At 38.8% G+C, this 22,214-nt stretch overlaps 1 protein-coding gene across 1 annotated transcript in view; it reads right to left on the bottom strand.

The window, feature by feature from the left end:
* Positions 1-22,214, bottom strand: part of PDK3 (pyruvate dehydrogenase kinase 3) — a 51,535-nt gene that overhangs the window by 25,344 nt on the left and 3,977 nt on the right. The window contains exons 2-3 of the mRNA XM_063392976.1: positions 7,576-7,717; positions 848-919 (exon numbers count right to left, since the gene is read on the bottom strand). Of these exons, the coding sequence (XP_063249046.1) occupies positions 848-919; positions 7,576-7,717 (214 nt within the window). The remainder of the gene's footprint in view (positions 1-847; positions 920-7,575; positions 7,718-22,214) is intronic.

Here is a 22,214-nt window from a genome sequence, read left to right as displayed (position 1 = left end):
GCCAGAGGTTTTATGAAACTCTCCACAAAGCACTGCTTGATCATGCAGGATTTCAGAGCTTAAAAAGAAATCCAAAAGGCAAACTACACTAAAAAAGCTAATTAATGGAACAAAAAACCTGTAAGAAGTGATATCCTGAAACAAAGTTGACTGCTGTAGGTACAGAGTAACAACAGACCCTAGTGTCAGACAGGTGTGTGTGTGTTTTCCTTGTTTTGTTTTCAAGTCTCTGATGCATAAGTTCTACCTGCTGTTCTTACATGTGGGGCTCTTTTCTGTTTTATGCATACACATTTCAAGGAAACATTCTAATGGCAATTTCAATAAGATTTTGCTGATAAAGAAAATTGGCTAAGTCTTCCTTTCTTCTCAAGTAATGTTTTTCAGTGAGGTAGGTGAACACCACTAACTGAAGTCCATTAAAAAACTTTTTGATAAAAACAATGACTGACACATTAGAATGCTTTCAAACTGAAAAGAAATATCAAACTATTAATGTTTTAACATATTTTATACACAGCAGAGGACTAAGCTCAATGTATACCAAAATGACATTTTAGTCTTAAGTATCTGATATGCAGGTATAGTCTCACATCCACGTTGTTTTCTCAATACAGCCTTGGAGGAACATTTCATGCCATTTCTTAAACTACCAGTCTGCATAAATATGAAATATACTGTTCAAAAGCACTTGGATACCTACATTCTACTCCAGATTATAATTTTGGCTTTTGCCAAACATATTCTACCTTACAAATAGGGTAACTGTTTTCCTATAGTACAACACCTATAGGTGTTTGAGACAGATTATTTCAAAATGGACTGTTGGAAAAAATGAATTACTCACTCATCCAGAACATGAGGATCCTCAGGACTTTTATTTTCATATTCTAAAAGCTCAAGGAAACTCTGCATGTACCTGAAATAACAAAAATTATAAAAATAGAATTAAAATACTTAAAATACATTAGAATTTCTTTAAGACTACAGGGTCACCTAAAAGTAATAGAGGCAGAGTACATAGTTCTCTGCAAAGACTAAAAATAAGTGGGATGCTGGAACAAAGGGAAAGGAAGCAATTACAATATATTATTAATTATATTAAGTTTAAAAGTATTACTTATAACCTTACAATCTGTAATTCAGGAAAATAGCTATATCAATCAAACTGAAGTTAACAGGAGCAAAACCTCTCCACAGGTATGTCTGTAATTTCAGGTAGTTTGTCCCTGTATTTTGATTGTTCCACTCATCCAGTCTGTACAGATGTTAGTTTGTTCCCATGTTCCTCAGAGAGCAAGCAATCCAGCTTCTTTCCAAATCAAGCCCAGGGGAGCACTCCCCAAAAGGCACAATAGCAGGCCTGCACCAGGCTGGTCCTACCAGAGCACTCCAGGAGAGCACACCCATTGCACACTCCCACAGCTCCTCGTGCGACACCACGCTCGGTTTCACAAAAACCTCTCTTACACAACCCTGCTGTCTCCTGTGCAGACATTCGCTCCACATGAGGACTGACTGAGGTTGGAGCCCCAGAGGTACCACAGAGGACCCAGGTAAGAACCCCTCAGCATGAACGTGGCCAGCCTGCTCTGTAGGACACTGACCCAACACCAGTATAAATTCCACCACCTCACACAGCACTGTGCCTCAGGACCAGGTATCACCCCTGGAGTAGATGCATTCAGCAGAGATGGACCTTTAAGGACTACAGAACCAGGACTTATTTCCTGGAGGTAAATCACACAAGGTATCCAACACACATGTAAAAGGGAGAGTTCCAACGTTACCCTCCACTCCTGGTTAAGCACTGCCACTCAAACTACAATATCAACACTAATCAGATGCTAATCAGATGTGTGTGTCAACAGCTCCAGCTCCCAGCACTGGTGAAATAGGTGAAAAACCAAACAAACCTTTCTTGCACATGAAAACAGCTAATTAAAAGGTCTAAACAGCTAAAGCTAACACAAGAGAGGAAAGAATCATAAAGCCTACATCAGGAAAAAGCAAAACAGGTAATCAAGCCTGTCCCTTTTCAGTAGCAGCCATCCAGTAGATTAGCTCAGCTCAACAAAATGACCTGTGCATAAGCTCTTTTGGTAGCAGTTCCATGTTAAAACCAGCTTAATAAGGCTATGAAACTTCACCCCGAATCTTCAAGCTACAGTGAAGCTTAGGACAGCACTGTTGTCTATGTGACTCCCTCCAGAACCACATGCCACTCACTCCACCCTAATTTTGAGCTATAACCACAGGTGACTGTGACATTCCTCAGGGACACAGACATTTTCAGCGTGGTCAGCACAGGAACACCATCTCCTGTCCCTCAGTGCATTTGTGCCCTCCTGCAAACACCAGGAACCTTTACAGAAATCCCCCAAATATTTGTCACTCACAAGTAGGGCATGCAGCTCATACTTCTAGTACTGCTTATTTTACAAGATGTTATTTTATGCTGCTAAGAGATGGCACCAGTTCACAGCCATCACACTCTGAACTCGGCTGATTCACACGTAACAATTAAATCATGATCATGCTCACTCAAAGAGGTATATGCTCTCCACCTGTCATCACACAATACTGTGAAACTCCTGTTTCTGAAAGGCACCACCACACTTGAGAAGCAATAGAACAGGTTGTTTTTAATACAGACCTCCTACCAGAAATGTCAAACACCAGCAATCCTGTGCAGACACAAGGATAAAATAGCAATGAATGCTGCTGGTACTGCAGGTAGCTGATACCTGATTTTTGTACTGTGTGGATTTGACTGGTTGCCTTACATAACTGGAGAAATTATGGAAACAGGCAATGCTTCTCCTTTAGAGTTCTCTCCTTCTGATTCTAAAGTAAAGGAAATACTATTTTATAAGTCAAGTTCATTAGTAAAAGCACTGTATCCAGCAAGGTAGCTCAGAGGAAAGGTGAACTTCAAACCTAAGTCAGTCAATTTCTTCCAAGCCTGTGACTAAACCAAGCTAGAAAAATGTCACTTCATGTCAAACAACCCCAACCCACTGCTCAGTGCCTACTGCTGCACATCACCCAGCCTGGGATGTTGTTACACCCTGTGTCTTAAGCCTCTGCATAAAAACTCGGAGCTGCAAATGCTGAACACCTTTTTCTTTCATGCAGGTGTGATCTCCAGTTTGTACACCAAATTCAGCCTCCCACCCCACTCCTTCTCTCCCAAACAGCTCAGAATTAAAGAAATTAAGAAAAAACATGTTTAAAAGGAAATTCGTAACTCTGGTCTTAATGACCGGCACCATTACACTCTGAGGACAGGTGGGCAGCCAGCAATACAGTTCATTCAGGTAAAAGTGTGTGTGAAAAAGTAATTCTCTTTTCGTACAATCCATCTACTTCCTTGCATTTTCTTGTAATTTGAATTGTAGGTGCAGAGAGGCATAAATGAAGGTGGTAACTCAAGGATTTATCAAGCAATGAAAAGCAAGACCTTGTGATGTTTAAACACAATTCACACACCATTACCAGCCAGAAAGAACAGAAGAAAAAAGTACCACAATAATGCATGAATTGCTGTATCATTAATAAATCAATACAACTATAAAGAATACAAATCTAAAAAAAAAATCCAGCTTATATGAGAAAAAGAGAATGTCAGTTATATTTTGTTATATTTGGTGAGTCACCAAAAGCAGAAATCAAAGTCTGTGCCCTTCAAACATATTGTCTTTCTTGTGATTAATTTTTTATCACAATACACTACAATTCATTGGGCAAGCTCTTTGGTTTCAAGCACCCTTTTGCCTCGTTCTTCTGTTAATTACTGCCATGTAGATTGAATCCTTGTTAGTCTGCCAAAAGCAATAATTTTAGAATGGCACATTTCATACATGAAAGCACTGCAAAAGCCCATAATGTCAGCTCTGCGTTTCTTTTCTTAAAAATTTCAGACAAGATACTTCTGCTTTTTCACTGATCTGTATTTCACTAAGATTTTTCTTTACAATCATTTTAATACCAAAGTACTAAAATGATAAAACAAATCTCCATGGTAACACAATCTTGTTAGCATAGTCCCACTGTAGAAAACCAAGAAAAAAACCCAATTATTAATCTCCAAACTGTATGTATTTCTCTAATGGATCTTTCCCAAGAGAGAAATGGAAATTTATAGCAGTTACTAAGGAAAAGCACTAAAGAAAAGTAGAGAAATTTGTCTAGGGCTAAATAAAATGTGAACTTTACATATAACTAAATAACATACAATGCAAACCTGATGCTTACTTCTGATATTTTATAACCTCTAACCTTATCCATTTTAAGGTTTTATTGAACTGTTTTCTCCCATCACATTAGTGACAATCCTTTATTAAATAATTCTGCCACATGTTCAGTATTCTACCTGTGCTTTAGCTATAGTGCCCTCTCAAAGCTAGCCTAAAAAAGGCCCACTTCTTTGGATCAAGCAAGTTGCCCATCGATTTTGAAAAGCTGAAAACAAGGTGCTGATTGTTGATCTGTCTGCTATTTGCAATCATTGCAGTTCACAGCTAGAACATATTAACTGTGTTGCTGTCTTGAGTGACTTTATTCCTTCTCTACTCCTTGCAATACAAACACATAAATTAAGATGTGAACTCAAACTGGGACAGAGCTGATGTTTTACCTTTACTGAAATGCACAACTATTATTTTTGGATTGTTCCGAGCTCACTCTCTGGGTAATGCCAGCTTTATTCAGGGAAGTGTAGCCGAGCAGTGCAAAGGAAGGACAGGGGCCTTGCCTCTCCTCCATGCTGCACACATCGGGCTGAGGAGCCCAGAAAAGAAGGAGGAAAACCAACAGAGCACCTTTCCCAAGAGCAATCAAGCAATCATCTGTAAAATCTGATAGGCACAGGAAGCCAAGTGCCTCCAGCAGGCCACGGAGATGGATTGGAGAAGGAGAGAACAGGCCTTGCCTGCAGCAGGGAGTGACAGCACCAGGCTGCCTCCCAAGGGAGCCAGGAGGGTGAGAAAGCTGACACAATCCTGAATTTTGGATGGCTGCAAGCAGAGAGGATTGATGGGAAAGGATTCATGCTGTACTGTAGGCTGATTTCCTATTCCTCTATTTACAGAGCCACTTGAATTTAAAAGTCTAATAAAACCCATCTTAAAGATTAGGACTTTTTTGTATCAATTTTTGGCATTCTGGCATTAAGGAATTGATTGAGAACTCAAGTGTTAAAGCTCCAGCTAATGTGGAGTCTCACCAAAAGCACATAAAAACATATGTTTTCTAGTGTAAAATGGTAGTGAAAATGAAACAAACATGCTTATTACTATATAAATAACTGAATATTAGCAAATAAATATATTAAAGTGAATAAGGAATGAAATGTCTTGCTCACTTGTGGCAAATGTACAACAGATTTTTGCTTGCCTGTTAATCCTCTACCAAGCTTTCTCAGCCTATGGCATACCAAAAACAAAGGATCATGAAATCTGATCATCAAAAAAAAATTTTCTTGAAGTAGTTCTGAAGTGCATCAAGAAGAGCTTTTTTCATTTTACAAGCTCATGAAACAGCTGAACAACTAAATTTACATTTATTTATTGTACTACATAAAATTCAGGAATCTCACTCTAGGTGTCTCTAAACTTTAAGTTAAGAAACTACCAAGATGTTTCAAAACCTCCTATCAGCCCAGCTGCATAACACCCAAGGTCATTCACACTGAAGCTGATAAAACTTTTGGTTCGGTCTTTTTAAAAGATAAATTTAGAAGTCAATTTTGCCCAAGGTTCATCATCAGGACTTACAAACTAAAGATCAATGTTTAATTAAGCAATTAAAAACCTCTGAACAGAAAAAGAAGAACTAAGTTCTTTAAAGTCCACACCTATAATCAGAGGGGAAAAATGCTACAACTGCTTTTCTTATTTTTGACATGAGATGATAAAAATATTCTCATATAATCTCAGTGAAGATACTCCTTTCCACAAAAACTCTTAATTATGGGTCAAAATTAGAAAATTATGGAAAACACTTTGATTTCAAACTTCCATCTCTGGGCTTGATGTCCATTCCAACTTCTTCAGCACTTTACAGTCTGATACTTTAGCCCATCCAACAGATAACTACTGGTCTACAGCTGTGCAAATCACATTGTCATAAAACACTTGATACTGCTCTTTTCATTTGGAGTTTTGGGTTTTTTTTTTTCCTTTTTTAATCATTAGCATCTATTGTGGCCACAGAAATCACCACAAGTCCTTAAACCTCTTGAACAAAAATTCTGAAGGGGCCCTGCACTCTGAACACCCACCCAGCCCCTTTGCCAGACAGATCCAGACGTTGCTTAGCTCTATGGGCAGGCAGAAGCAAAGCCACAGCACAGGCATTTGGACTAGAAGTACAACACTGCAGTCACCACAGAAAAATTATTTCCTTTTCTTCGTTCACCTATTTGTCCACATTTCATTAAAGACAGCTTCACAAGTCAACCAGATTAGAAAAGCCTAAAAGGCCTGTATATTATCTACTCTTCTCTAGAGGCATAACAACTTCCTGTGACACCAGACAGACAAGCCTTCAAACCTTGCAGGCTGCCACTTAACCACAAAGTGACTGTGTGGCTCCACAACACTTACACTCACTTGAAGCACTTCATCACTATACTTGAAGTGGTCATCAAGACATCCACTGCTACCTTGCAAAGACAAACACAATACCACATATTCTAATTTAAAATTTTTAAGTCTAAAGCTTGATAAATAGGAGATCCAAGCCAGCAGTCAACCTTCAGTCAGCACAGAAGCTCTTGGCTTAAGGGCAATGACTGAATTTAACAAAAGCCTACATTAGCTACTTTTACAGTCAAATAAGCTGCTACTTACAAAGGGACTTCAGTTGTATACTGCAAAAATATTTTTACAAGAAGTCTTTGGAAAAGTATTAACAGGTAAATGGACAAAAAATACTCCATGAACAATGATTCTTGTGCATAATACATCCAAGGCAGCAGTCTCTAAATCTCACCAAACATCTAATTAGACTAGAAATTAATTACTGTGGAAAAGATGGCAGGACTTTGAATCATTTTGGATCCATGCTAGTTATTACAATGGAGAATGTTGTTAACTGGATGACACCAGATTTTTGACCCACTCCATAATTTCCACTGAATACCAGGTAATGTTTCTAAAGATTTAGCAGTGAGAAAAATAGATGAGGTTTTAATTTTATCTCAGAATTTTTGACAAAGGAAGAATAAGGAGACAGAGTAGCTGTTTCAAGAAGCCATGAGTACAATACATTAAGGAATGTGTAAAAAGTTGGCTCTTGGAAGTTACAGACTCGTTTTTATTACCTGAGAGACAACAGTATGTTTTTACTAACTTACAAGACTAACTTACAAATCCTCAGCTAGGACCCAGGTTAGAGTACATACTCAACATTAGACAGAAGAAAATGAAACTTCATCTGATAAGACACACTACAGACAATTCAAGGCAGAAAACTGTCCGATTCAGAAGAATTCTATGATTCTCTGTTGCAGGCAAAACAACACAATGTTAGTTTTACAACAACTTTTCAATCCACTTTTTTTAAACTTACCAACTCTGTACCAGCCCAACAGAAGGCCTGTTCAGTAAATTATCAGGCAGCAAATTGACCTCCCTCATGGTGTTCGCCAGTCGCACAGGGAGCTCCTTCCGCAGGAACATGTACGAAGTTTTCTCGCAGGCATTGTCACGACCTGTCAGGACAAAGGAAAAACAGATGCTCATTGCAGCAGACCAAATTTTAGACTTCCTAATGTTAATGGCTTAAAAAAATCCACTTGTGAAAATAAAAAGTTTTAAAGCAATTTCAGTCCTCATCTTTACTTTCTTCTCACTCACAAGACACGTTTTAAACTCTTACCTTCCTAGAACTTTACCCTTTTTGTCTGACATTGTTCCATATTTCACATCATCTCATTTTCGCTCCCATAAACAAAAAGCTCTCATCATAGAAATAAAATTTCATCAAATATCAAATACTCGATATTACCTGGAAGTAAGACCCCAAAATACTAGCTTTTATCCATACAACTTTTATACTAAAGTGAGCTTTTAAAAAGTAAATGCTGCACACACAGGAGAGGGTAAGGAGTGAAAACAAAAGGACAAAACAATGACAACAGTGCTGATGTTTCATGTCACAAGTTCTTAAACCTTTAGTACTTTAACATTTGAGCAGCACCTGATAAGACCAGCATAGGCCATCATTCCTCCTAGGACTCACTAGAGACCTGGAAGCAAAGTCCAGCGCTTATCACCACATTCTCATTTAGAAAGGCCTCAGCTAAGATTATCTTAAACTTTCACTTCTAAAACACATTTTTATCTAGGCTAGTATTTAGAAAATAAAATTTAAAAAAACCAAAACCAAACCAAAACAACAACAACCATGCAGTCAGAAAGCAAACGAATGGATCCAGCCAAACAACAATACCTTCCTGCAGACCTAGGGGTAACAGCATTTGATGAAGCCACCCTGTACAAATCTAAAGACCTAAGCAATCTTAAACGAAAGTAGTTACTAAGGATAGCTATAAGACTTCATCTACAAATATTTAAAAGCACAAGATATTAAGCCATTTGCCGAAGTAGTTTAAATGGAAGATCAGACTTTGCTTAACATAGTTTTTTGTATTTTGCATCATTTAAGAAGTGGGGAAAGTCCCATCATAACTAATTTCTAAAGAATTCAGGAAAATATTTTTTTTAAAAGTCCATGTTTTACTTGTAATGAACAGCCAGGATTCTGCTTTCATTTAGAAAGACAGCAAAGGTCTTTTGTGATGATAACCAGTTCAACCATCTGCAAAATTTCTGAGTGAAGGCATAATGTAAGAGCCATAAATTATGTTCAAGCAAACCAGAAACTGTTAAAAGCACTGCTAGGCACATAATCACTGAGATTTGCAATTTGCAAGATTCAAGTACAATGCAACCAGCACAATCAAGGAAATACTTTTTAAGACAGTCCCATTATAATCACAGAGTTTTCACCTTCTTTGCATAGGTAACGTGCATTGATGGATTAGTTCCCAAACCCTAACATTAGCTTGGGGAATATGCAGGAAGGATTAGGATTTCCCTTTTTTCCTTGCACATTTAGGTATCATCAATCTGGGGCTCATTACATTCTGATAGTGCTACCAATTCCATTATAGTTCTTCCAGTAAACATTTGGACCTATTGCTTGCATTTTCACATCTCAATTACAAATACATGCATCCTGTCAAAATTAGAAAACGGAAATAAGACATGACATTGTTTTCTGTGAAGCACAGTAATGATTTCAGAATTCAAGCCTTACAGTAAATCCGATACCAATTCACCTACAACAGAGGACAGACAGAGGCTGGACAGCAGCAAAGACTCTGACTCAGCTCAGCCTATACCTCAGCTGGAAAACCCCTCAGAACAAAGACAACTGCTTTGTCCCAAGAGTAACTGAGAGCAAGTGCAATGATTCTGTAGGTGATAAAAAGCAAAAGGAATGAAAGACAGCCCATACAGAAAATTAGAAAATCTTGATTACAAAATGAACAAGAACCTACAGCTGATTGGTCTGTGCAAGACATACAAAAGCTGCTACGGGCAAACAGGCGTGGCTGAAGAGACCCCACATCCTCTCCTCCCACATGAAAGAGCACATCTCTTTTCAGCCTATCTCACCCCAGCAGCTCTAAGCCATCTCTTTAGGGAGCTGCACTGCCCTCTTGTACAGTTATATTTTAGGTACAGAGCCCTTTGTGGTCCCTTTGCATGTTCAGTACAAGAAGAGGAAAGGAAGCTCTGGTTTAAGCCTTCCCTGGTTACAAGCTTGCTTCAGCACAAGTTCAGCCCATCTGCTTGGTTTGGGCACACGGTCCTTGTATCAGCTCCCTGGCTGCAGTCAGGTTACCCCAGAGCTTCCACAAGGCTCTTCAGCATTCAGCACCGTGCCAGTCACCTGCCTGCACACAGCACAGGCACGGCAAGGGACAATAGGCACCCACAGGAGCAGCAGTAACTGGATATCCTCCAGCTCACAAAGCAAAAGGAAACTGTGTCCTGACACTGCCCCTTGGCTGCTGCTCCTCACAGCAACACCTGCACACCCACTGCCATCAAAAGAAGGGACATCAGACTAAGTGAAAAAATCCCTTAGTCTGTATATTACATATTTTCTTAATATAAGTTATTATAAATCATATGATAGTCACATGTATGATAAAGTAAGTCTAAGTTCTAAAGATATTTCCAGAAACAGCATTCTAATAAGCTGCAATGAGACTTCTGCATCTTTAGCCTACAGTCAGTTAAATTTTTTTCAAAGGCTGGTGTTAATTGTGATCTAGCCATTCCATTTATTTTTCCAAATATACAGCAATCTTCCTTGGTTTTGTTCTGACTCCAGCTGGATCAATATACATTGCCAGCATCAGGATTTTGTCTCAAACAGCACAGGCTAAAGCCAGTCTAAATCTATCAGTTTCAGTTCAAAGGAATTTGAAATCACTCTCTCAGGGTTAAAGTGCAAGTTAAGTTTGTGAATAATCCCTCCTTGATTTACACTGCAACCCTCAATAAGTTTCTCAAGAATGCAAATATATGAAACAATGACCTGCTTACCTTTGTATGAATTTAAATGGAAGAAAGAAAAGGCCTCCTACACCCTAGTGGAAACTACACTGCACTGGGCATCAAGGGCTATATTTAGCTTTATTTCCAAAAATTTAAGTTCTTTAAAAACATGCTTTTAAGAAACTGAAAATGGAAATACTAGAATACTCAAAGTGAAACCCTTCTTATCCACCAAGCCAAGAAGAAAGTAAAGTAAGGCATCTCATGATATATAGAGTTCAAAATTTTGCACACATCACCACCAATGGTTTCCCACTGTCCGTAAAACAGCAACACCTGATTGCAATTCAATTCAATTGCAATTCAATAATTCAGTTTTGTGGCTTAAAGTGGAATAATTGTGCAGACCAAATTCTTAAGTCAGGCATTGAAACAAGTTTCTTTCAACAAGTATCCCATTAAGGCAACAAAAACAAGAAACCAGACAGGACACAACCTCTTTGTTACAGGTCTGTTCCTCCGCAGGGAAAAAAGCAATCCCATACTATTCTTCCTGGTAGAAAATAACCCTATAAAGTAATCATGTTTTCTGAGGGATTAAGTGTTAATTCAGGGTCAAGAGGCTAGATTATCTTCAGATTTGTATTCTCAATGAAGGCACACTTTCAAGCTGATTAAAAAACTCTAAGATCATACCTACAGTGCCTACAACTTAACCCAGAATTGGATCCAGTAGGATAAAGGAAAAGCACACATAAAATATCCCACTCTACTGGTAAATTACACAAATTTTGAGCATCTTCTAAAAGCACAGTTGGATGTAACAGAAATCAAGATAACAATAAAACAGTCTGTGACAAAGGAATGAGTGAATCTGATGGATTTACCTAAGAAGAAATAAATAAAGAACACAGCAATGCTCTCCAAGACCTCACAATTCACTACAGAGGAGGCAGCAGTAACCTCGTCCATCAATAACAAAACAAGCATTAGACTCAAACTGCACAAGATTCAACTCTTAATTTGCACAACAAACAACAACCCTGACAGTAAACTCTGTCAAAGAAGGCAACCTGATCTGATTTAGGCATGTCTTTTACTAGTGGAGGTAGACATCTGCCCAAAATTACACTAAGTTAGTAGATTCAGTCTCTGAAATGAGACTGAACACAGCCTAACAGGCTTTGTAGCCCTAATTCTCTCATGATTCAAGGGGAAGAAAGTGATCACCTCATATTTTGGTAACCCCTTGCAAAATCTGCACAGGGAAACAGGCAAAAAATGGAAACTCTGAAGCATAAATTAAGTTATACAATAATAGCTACTTTGACAGAAAAACGACAATAAAAAGCAAAATATTTGTGAAGGAACTAATCCTCAAATTATTACTATTGCATGCCTAGCTAGCACAAAAACTGAAAGAAATGTCAAGTGCCACCACGGGTTTAAAAAAAGGAACTGTTTAATAAATGTTCTACCACCCTCAATCTTCTGAACAATCCTACCTGTCTGGGCTCATCAGTTACCCTATCTAAAAGTCACACAGAAAAGCATATTTGTGGCCTCCTCTCTGCCACTTTCAAACCTTCAGCTCAAATCTAGCACCAAAGAGAAACTGTGATGCCAATCTTGAGACTATTTTGTTTAAAAACAAGTCAATGTAACAGACTGACAACAGATATAGCCTTCAACATCGTGAAAATAAGAAAATACATCAGTCAAACAAAGATCTAAGCAGCAATCTCCTGGACTTTACATCAAACTAAGGTCAGTGAAGAATATTTTAGGGACAACTTTCAGTGTAGCAGCCCTAGACATGACACACACAGGGTTTGTAAAAACACCGTGGGACTGGTGCCTGTTCAAACACTGCTGCATTTGGAATGGTCACTGTTCGGTAGAGTGAATGCTGGTGGATTTGCTTATGCAGTGAAATATGATACACCTGAAGAATGATGGGACTGCCACAGCACAACTTGAAAATACAAGTAAACTTACACAGTAAACTTTTAAAAGAAGTTCGCCCAGATGGCATTTACTGTTAAATTAATTTTTCCAGCTATGAAAAAGTGTTACGTGTTTCCACCAAAAAATGAATCATGCTGTTTGTTCAACTAGATGGGTATCAGAGGGAGAAAAAACTTAAGAAAAACATCAATAAAACATGACCCAGAACTTTGAGGTAGCACAGGTCACAAGAGCAGACTTGAACGCATTAGAACTTCCAAATGTAAAGCCATCAGAAGGGAAAAGATTAAAAGTGAAATGTTTCAGGGTTATACATCAATGTTATCACCTCCCATTCAAAGGAAACTCAAGAAACAGAATTCTACTCTCAGTTTTCTCTACTACTCTGTTCTCCTCTCTGGAGTCAACTCTTCTCTAATGTTTACTCATCTCTTCTGTTCCTCACTTTCACCTTTTACCCCACAGTGCTAAGAGATGGAAAACAAATTAGATGACTCTTGCAAAGCTTCACTCAGACAAAACTTTTGTTCTGGTTCCTGCAACAAGAGGCACAAACAATGCAGAGGCTTTTCATGCACATGCAGCAGGCCCTGATCCAATTCTGGGAAATTCTACAATCGGCCAGAGCAATACTGTACTGTCCAAGATTCACATCACAAAAGAATTAGTTCCATAGAGAAGGCTCTACACAAACCTCATTTTGCTGCAGAAGAGGGCAGAAATGCAGAAAGAGACCATGAACTCTGGTTCCAAGGCTCTCAGTTCAGCTGCCAGATTCCCACATTCATGAATACCCATTTGAGAACAGACTCCAGCAACAGTCCTTCACAATGAGGTCAAAGTCACCTAGTTCAAAAACCTAACACAATTGCCACATCCCCAGTTGTCACTGGACTGCCAAGGTCACATCATAAAAGCATCAGTAGTTTCTGAATATTAACTCATCTGTCAGAGGAAGGAGGAAAAGAAGAAACAAAGTGCTCTTTTCAGTCTCTGCACTGCAGGCAGAGGTCTGGTTCTCTCCATTAACTGGGTGCTGAACAGCAGAGACAGCCACTGTACTACTTTAAGACTCAAAAGCGAATTCCCATCTATTACATACACCAGAGACAGGGAACTTCATATAGAATCCATAAAAACAAGATCAGAAACTACTACTGTTGCTTTTAGATAGGGCAAAATAAAGGAAGACAAGAAAGCAGGAGTGATCAACCATATCTACTCTCTTCTCTTGAGCTTCCAAAATATTTCATAGTTCTTGTATAGGCAAAGAAAACGAAGTGAAGCAGAAGGAAGAATAAATCTTCAAAAGAATATGCAAAAAGATCAATGCATCAGAGCACACTGAGCAAAAGCTGGAACTAATAACTTGGTGCTGAAGGTAAGAAAATAGAACTTAAGAAGAATAGTTGAATTTCAATGATTATACACCATTTCAGGAACATGGGCTATTTATTAAAAGACAAACAAGCTATGCTTGCACAGTCCCAATAAATGTGGCTACAAAACAAAACCCAGCAAAACAAGTCTGAGTGTAAAATCACTCCTATTCCCCAATGGAAATTATCATATTTTCAGCATACTCTCTAGATATTTATCTCACCAAGCACTAGAAACACCAATGCCACAGAAAGTATACAGGGTTTGTTTGCTTGCTACCAGACAGGGCTTTGTAAAACCCAATGAAGATAATGAAGTAAGTGGAAAAGGAACACACAATATAACAGGAAATGTTGCCCCTTGCTGACCCTCACTCACTACCACAGAGTACATTTAAGAGATCTGTATTTTGAAACTGGACCTACCAGGCTGTGCTACAGAACAGCCACCACAGCCTGTACAGCTGCTCTGACACAGGTAGCCTGCAGACGGAGGATCCAAAATTTCAGGATCCAAACCACACTACCTCAGGTATTCAGACTCTCTTTGACCCTCAGGATTAAGCTTTAGCTCAAGTTCCATCACTGCTGTCTAAGGCTACTTCCACCACTCCTTGCAATTGTTTCATGCAAGTGTCCTGCTTTGAAGGCAAGCTTTCACTTGGCACAGTAAGAGATTGGCTCTATGTCAGTACAGAAACCAGAGAATTTCCAAAGTTTCAAAAAGTGACACTTGAAGAATTAAAAACAAAACATATTTTTTAGATCTTACTAAACTATAATAAACATATCACTTTTATGAAGTGAATTAAGTTCTATCAAACAACTACTGCCAGAAAACCAGCCTAAAGCCAGAGGAACTGAAGTCTCCAAGTAATCTTTCCCAAATACTTGTTTCTCTTCTTCAGCCCAACTCCCCTGACCAGGTGGGCCTTTTCAGCCTAGACAAAAGCACACTGACAGGGGTTTATGCTCATATATGGTTTATGCTCACAGATGAGAACTCAGTTATTACCACTGTATGGCCATTGACTTGCACTCTGTGCCATTTCACTGCTCAGTACAATCCAAACAGGAAGCTTACACGTTATTTAATTTTCCAGTTAAATTTTCCAACACTCACATGACAGCATATGGATAATACAAGGGCTGAAGTACTGAAACAGTTGAGCTTAATAAGTAATTTTCAATTTATGCAATTCAAATACCACATTCAAGAACTCTTTGCAGGGGAACTGCAATGCTCACTTTCTGCTCCAAAGGAAAATTTCAGCACAGCATTCACTCAGGAGAATACATTAGCCTATACCCTGTTGTCTGAATGACCAGACCAAATCCTGTTCATAATCAAGGTCTAGACTTCTGAACTTAAGAAGTTAAAAAATAAATACAATTACCCTTGAATTTGTATACAGAAAAAATACTTATCTCCACTTATTTCCAAAACCTCTAAGAGTGAGCAGATTATGTCTTATGTGTATTAATTACTATGCCCATGTTAAGGAATACCACTGGCATCAAGAAAATGTTTTCATATAAACACAGGTAAAGAAAAATGTCAGCTAGCTGTCCTCAGCACAGCAGGATAGCTCAATATGGAGTGATACATTTACTATCGTATTAGCTATACACTAATTTAATAATAAATAATAATAACAATATAGAACGTGTCAACTCCAGTAAGCCTGTTTCAAGCAAATAGTGCTCTGCATGAAACCGACTGTGCTGGAAAGCAGCTTAACTTACTGCTGATCTGGAACAGATCAACAGGAGGAATTAATACATGCACAATACTCTGCAATCATTAATTTTAACTCCTACAGCCACAGCCCTCCTGTCACAGAAAAGACCCAAGTGAAGACATGTCTGTCCCTCTCAAGAGGAATGGATTATCAGATAACCACTTGTCAAGGCTGTTAACCAGCACTGTGTACTGTTAAACAGAACAACCCAAATTAAAATAAAATTTTTGAATTTTTAAAATAGGCTTCCCTGATCTAAAACTAATGTTTAGCTGCTTATCACTCGGTTGTAACAAAATAACTTTTTCAGTATTTTAATGCATTTGCCAAGAGACAACACAGTAATCAAAAGTATCTATAAAGTTTAATGCTGAGGCACCCAACCAGTTACCCACAGGCTGTATCATTTCTAGACATACAGACCCACGGCTGTCTTTCCTCTGAGCAATTTAGGAGTAGGCTGAAAGTCAGGTGAATGGGTTCAGCAGCAAAGCTCAGTCTCACCATTATCACAGGCACTCCCCACAGAAAATGAGCAGCAAAGAGCCAAAATGTTCTCAGGAGAAACCATGGCCCTGATCAGGTTCTGGATCTGCAACCCAGACTCCTTCCCTAGGCAGGCACAAGGGGCTTCTAAAGCAGACAAACAAACCAGAACAGCTCGGCTCTGCAGGCTGTACCAGCGCCTCTGCCACCACTGCTGAGACCTGAGCAGGGAGCAGCCCGTCCGAGCAGCACAGAGGGGCACAGCCCTGCCTGCACTGCTCTGTGCCTTTCAAACAGGACACCCTGGACAAAACAAATCTTGTGCTTTGCTCTGGTCAGACACAAAAATTTAAAACTAATTTTAAACTTTTTTTTTTAGATGTAAATGATGCTTAAAGTACCAAGCCAAAGAAACATTATTCCTCTTCTGATGCTCTGATCAGCTTCTGTTACAACAAACTGACCAGAAAAAACTGAGTTGTTCTTCTTGGGTCTTATAATCACCTTTTCCCCCAAAAGAGGTAAAAATCCATTTCACATTGAAGATTATACTCAGATGTTCCAAATTTTTAACACTCTCCCTAAGCTCTCACAACTTCCTTCCTAACCTTCATGAAAAACTTCCATAATTCTCTCTAACCATTCCAGAAAAATACAAATCCCTGCTTTATCCTCTAGTTCTGACAACCTGCCAAAGAGAAAGCGATTCCAAATCCCTGGTATAAATAAAATTAACATTCAGGAGTAAAGACTCACACAGTTAAAACCAATTACATAAAAATACTGCCAATAACACCTGCTCCAGTTTCCCTTCAGTCTCACTGAGGTAAAATGTATTAGACTATTAAACACCTTGTTTCAAAACACTTGATAATTAACCACATCACAAAAAAAGATTAGAGGATTCCTCTATGTCATTGTTAGTTATCAGAGTTTGAAGATATTTTTGCAGCCTATAAAAATCTTCCAAAAAAGCATAAAAAAGGAATAAACCAAACCAGCAGCAGTTAGAATGTAAATTATTTTTAGCAAAAAAAAAATTTGCCTCTCTCTCTATTCAGGGTCTTAAACCTAATTCTGCAAAACACCAATTATAATTTGCACAAGCCTACTATTTTAATGAATTAAGCCAGTGAAAATATTTATAATACTGTGCCACCTTTTTTACATTGGCTACAAACTAACAGGAAATAACAGAACAAAGAAATGTGAGAGAATGTCACTTTTACATAGAAAGGTTTAAAGGAAACAAGAGCCAATAAAATAGCCTCTTATAACACACAAAGCATCAGAAAAAGGAGAACTATACCTCAAGAGTCACAGTTCAGTGCTCATCCTTTCAAACTAATATTTCCAAAAAGAAAAATTACATTTAACTGACTCCAGAAAAAGACAAAATCCCAAACATTTTTAAACGGATAAGTAGCAGCCTGTAAAATATTTCAGCAGTTTTGAGAAAAAGGTGACTTTTTAAAAAGGCCATTATATTAAGCATAGCTTCCATCAAGGAAAGCTGTTCTAATACAGTAAGTGCGGAATTAGATAAAACAATTCCTAAATCTGTGCCTAATTTTCTGATGGATTATGCTGACTTGAGCTAAGGGGGACTGCAGACACACCATTCACTCGTCACAGCATAGTCCTGTGAAGATCAATGACTGCTATGCAAGGCAGAGCATTTCTGAACTGCTCCTCATGTACATCCGTGTGAGCAGGCTGCTGGGGCCAGCTTTGCTCAGTGCCCAGAAGGGGCTGTGCTTGGAGCTGTCACTCCTTGGTGACACTGCCGTGTTTGGGCCATGGCTGAACACAACCTGCACAACCAGAAGGGTTTCTCTCTCTCCTGTGCTCAGTCCCTCCCCCAGCAATCAGGATTGGGACTGGGTACCAGGCTGGATGGGGACAGAGCCAGGACAGCTGGCTGGGCTGGACAAGGGGATGTTCTGTGTGACACGATGCCATGCCAATACCAAACTGGCTGGCTCTCTCCCCCAAGATGTTCATCACACAGTCACTGGCCGGGCACAGCTCTGCTTCTGGGGGGTGGTGAGTGACTGCCGGTGCATCACTTGTTTCTCTTCCTCTTTACTTCTTCAACTCTCTTGTTCTCAACCCGTAGGTTTTCTCATTTTTGCCGTCCCTTTTCTCTCCCCGTGCCAGTGGGGGAGTGGAAGGAGGGGAGCAAGCACCTGGGTGGGTGCTCAGCTGCTGGATGGGGTCAGCCCACCACAACACTGACCACTGATATAACAACTTTACCTCGAAGTTATTCCATTCTTTTGTACACTGAGTTTTGTTTGTTTGTTTTTAGTTAAGAATGTCACATGGGGCTGTGCCAAACTTCATAAAAAGCAAGGTACAGCATCTATTGCTAGTGCCTTAGCATACACCAAATTAACTCGGAAATTAGACCAGGCCAACACAATCTATTGTCTCTTCACTACCTTATCTCTTGACCTTATCTATGTATTACTTCATTATTAGCTCCACCTTTTTTTCAGCTAATTCAGTCAACCTGATTTAACTCTGATGTCCTCCTCTTCCTCTTCTCTGAAAGACAAGCAGTGTATTTCCCCACTGCTGCACCGTGCTGCACCAGGCTACACACATTTGCAGAAGAAAGTGTTCAGCTACTCACAACACACAGAACTCATTTACTTCCACTGGAAACCCCTAAACCAAGAGGATCTAGACATGTTTCAGCTTACCTGAAATTTAGGTCGGGGGGTTGTGATTTCCCTTATGTTTCTGGATACAATTTATCTTTTTCTAAAAACCAAAGCAGAGATTAATTCAACAGTCTTTATCATTATGGACTTACTTTCATCAAGTAAATGTTTCACTTCAGCATTCTCCCCAGTTACTATAAATTATCTCAACATCTTTTTATCTGCTTTTCTATCCCATGACTTTTCACCTTGGCTGTTATTTGTACTGCAACCCAAGACAGATGTCCTTGCTTCCAGCTTTCATATGTTTTTTAATCAACAGTATTTCTGGAAATCATAACACTGCTCTACTGCTTTCTTATCTTTTGTCTGCATCAGAATTGCTCTTTCTCAAACTGACAGATCATCTTATACTCCTCCTTATTTCTTAAGAGAGACCCTATCAGCCTGTTTTCTTGGCCTATAGAAGTTATACTATTTTTAAATCACTGGCTGTCAGTTCTTCCATTCTGAGAAGGAATGCAACCAAATTCATGTTCCTTTAATTCAAAATTTAATTTCAGATTTTCAAGTGCCTCCTTATTAGTTTAAATCTATTCTATAGAAGGCATTTCAACAGTTTCTACCAGCTAGAAGAAAAACATGTCCCAAACATTCTTAGATCTTCAGGAGCTACAAATCCTATCTTTTTGTCCCTCTAGAAAGAAGCTTCCCAAGCCCTCAATTTCTGTCAAGTAGCATTCATCATTGCTTCTGCTACTTGCTAAAAAGAAATAAATCCACTGGCATTGTTTATTTCTCCATGCAAGCGGGGATGTCCTTTTGTCCTCTCTCTTTCACCCAAGGCACTCAGCTGTGTGCCTACACATCATAGCATCTTCAGGGAATACAAAAAAAGCTCAAGCATGCAGACATGTCCATGTGCAGGGAAAGATCATTCCCTTCCCAGCACCCCAAGGCAGAGGACTGCACAGCTCCTCTGATCAGTCTACAGACAAACAGAACACAGACTGAGAAATTTTCTGCTGTTTTGGGAAACAAAACTCAAGCAATTCCATCAGCTGAAGGATGCTCACTCGTAGACTACTGCCCATGCTTACAGGCAAGAGTGGCCAGCCAAACCACCTACTGAAGGCAGAATATTCAATGCTTAGGCTTTATGAGGAAGAAAAAAAAAATTACCTTAGTGATCCAGTTTGATCATCTACAGTAATTTATGGAATTTGTACTATAACTATACTAAAATACTGAATTCAGAATATATAAAGTCTCAATTACTCACAGAAATTAAGTATTCCTTTTCTGAATAAACAGCCTGTAAAAGTGACTGATACAGACAGATAATTCTGTAAACTGAATGCATCACAATCCAGGATTACACAGCACTCTCACACGCAAATATCTCTATCATATCACAACTCAATAGTGGCTGCTGAACAAAGTTACCTAACCACAATGACTCTTCCAGACCTTCAAAACAATCAATCTTGGGCCTTATAAAACCCTTCAATATTATATATAGTATTGGAACATCACTGCCTGCCAGCAACTGGCAGTTGTAAACAGGAACAGATTATAAATAACAGTTGCATGAAAAAAGCTTCCAGCTTACTTGTTGTGCTACAGCCCATTCAAAGAAAACTCTTTTTAATGTTCTGAAATGCAAACTTTGTTCATGTCCAGACCTAGGGAATGAAGCACTGAACATGGAAAAGTGGTAACTGCAAAAGAATTCAAGAACAAAAGCAGGCAGACAATCCAGCTTACCCATCCAGCTGTCACTGGTAGCCTTTCAAGGTAAAAACTAAACAGCAGTAAAACTATTTCATTCAAATGTTCCACAAAACTCCTAAGGGGATTCTATTTAAAGCTCTAAGACATATCTGAAAAACAATACCGAAAATTCTGGAAAAGCAACAGAAGTTAATTCCATGGTATTTTCATAAGGCTAAAAATAGCTCATTCAATACATTTATCTTTACAAAATCAAGAAAGATACCTCCACTACAATGTACATATACCACACAGTGAAAATATCCCAGGCATCAAAAGATCCCAACCTACAAAAAAAGCTTTAATGAAACTGCTGGATGGAAGCTGAAGCCAGTTAGATGAAAATAAAAGTAATGTCTGACTAGCATTCATCTTCCTGATCCCACTCAGTGGTCAGCATACCAATGGTTAACATTTGTGTTAACAATTTTGTTTTCAAGATGCATTTAAAGCAAGTCTAAGGTTTTAAGGACAATGCACAGAGAGCAGCAGAAAAAGCACAGCCACAACCATTAAATAGCAGGTAATTATTTAATATCTTTTAGCCCTAAACATTGCAAATGCTATAGATGCATAGTCTCTCCACTAATGTTCTATTTAAAAAAAAAGCCCAAACCAATAAAAATCTTCCAATATCTTTTTGTGTAGAAAAACCTTCCAAAAGCCATTTTTCCTAAGATTAATAATTGTATTTGGAGAGAAGGCAGGCTTTGATCTCTACTTTCCTGCCCCCACACGTTGTTGTTCAAATTCTATCTGCCAGCTGCCTCTCCAGTGCAGGCTTTCAGCTCAGACCAATGCCTCTACCCAGAAGGCGACAGAAAAATAACCCCCCCCTGCAAAACCCCAATCTAACATTGCTCCTACAAATGGCAGCAACCAACAGCAAAGCTGACACCTGGCTTGCTCTTCATATCATTTTGGAAGAGGCCTACATGTTTTCCCCAAGACAGGTAAATTTAATAGGTACCATATAAACTAAACAATTTCATACCAAAAATGATATTAAAAAAATTAGAAGGATCTATTGATCTTGTTTTTCTCCAGATATGCCCCAGGGCACAACAGTTCCATGCACTCATTGTGATTATCTGCTGCATGCTCAGCTGTTCTCAGTACAGTAAAATTACTAAATTACAGCCTTTATGATATTTTTCAATGCCACTAACTGCAGCAGTCACCACAAATATTTTGATTATAACCTACAAAATCAGGATCTCCTAAGTCACATTCCACAACAAGAATTCACTGTGATTCACTATCTTGTCTTCAGCACAAGCATAGTTTTTTTATCCAAACTCATTAGTAACTCTGTGGTACATGAACACTAATATATGACATGTTCAAAGAGCTAACAAAAACAAGTTTAACCCCTTAGGAACACAATTCATCCAAAGCATTTCATTTGAAACATGAAACAAAAAAGGTTAAAATATAGCTAGGAACAACTGGCCAAGATAGCTTTAGTAGTAAACAAGGCCCAAAAGCAGATGAGTCGTGTTTCTAACAAAACACACCTCAGACTCAGGTCTCAGCCACTTGGTCAGCTGAGCAGCAGCAGTGAGGATTACATGAGTACACGTTCAGAACACATTCTCCTGGCAGACGTTCAGAACA

This window comes from Prinia subflava, chromosome 3 (genome assembly GCF_021018805.1).
Source record: "Prinia subflava isolate CZ2003 ecotype Zambia chromosome 3, Cam_Psub_1.2, whole genome shotgun sequence".
Classification (NCBI taxonomy): Eukaryota; Metazoa; Chordata; class Aves; order Passeriformes; family Cisticolidae; genus Prinia; species Prinia subflava.
The sequence above is the reverse complement of the archived record's forward strand: the minus strand, read 5'-3'. Positions and strand labels throughout refer to the sequence as shown.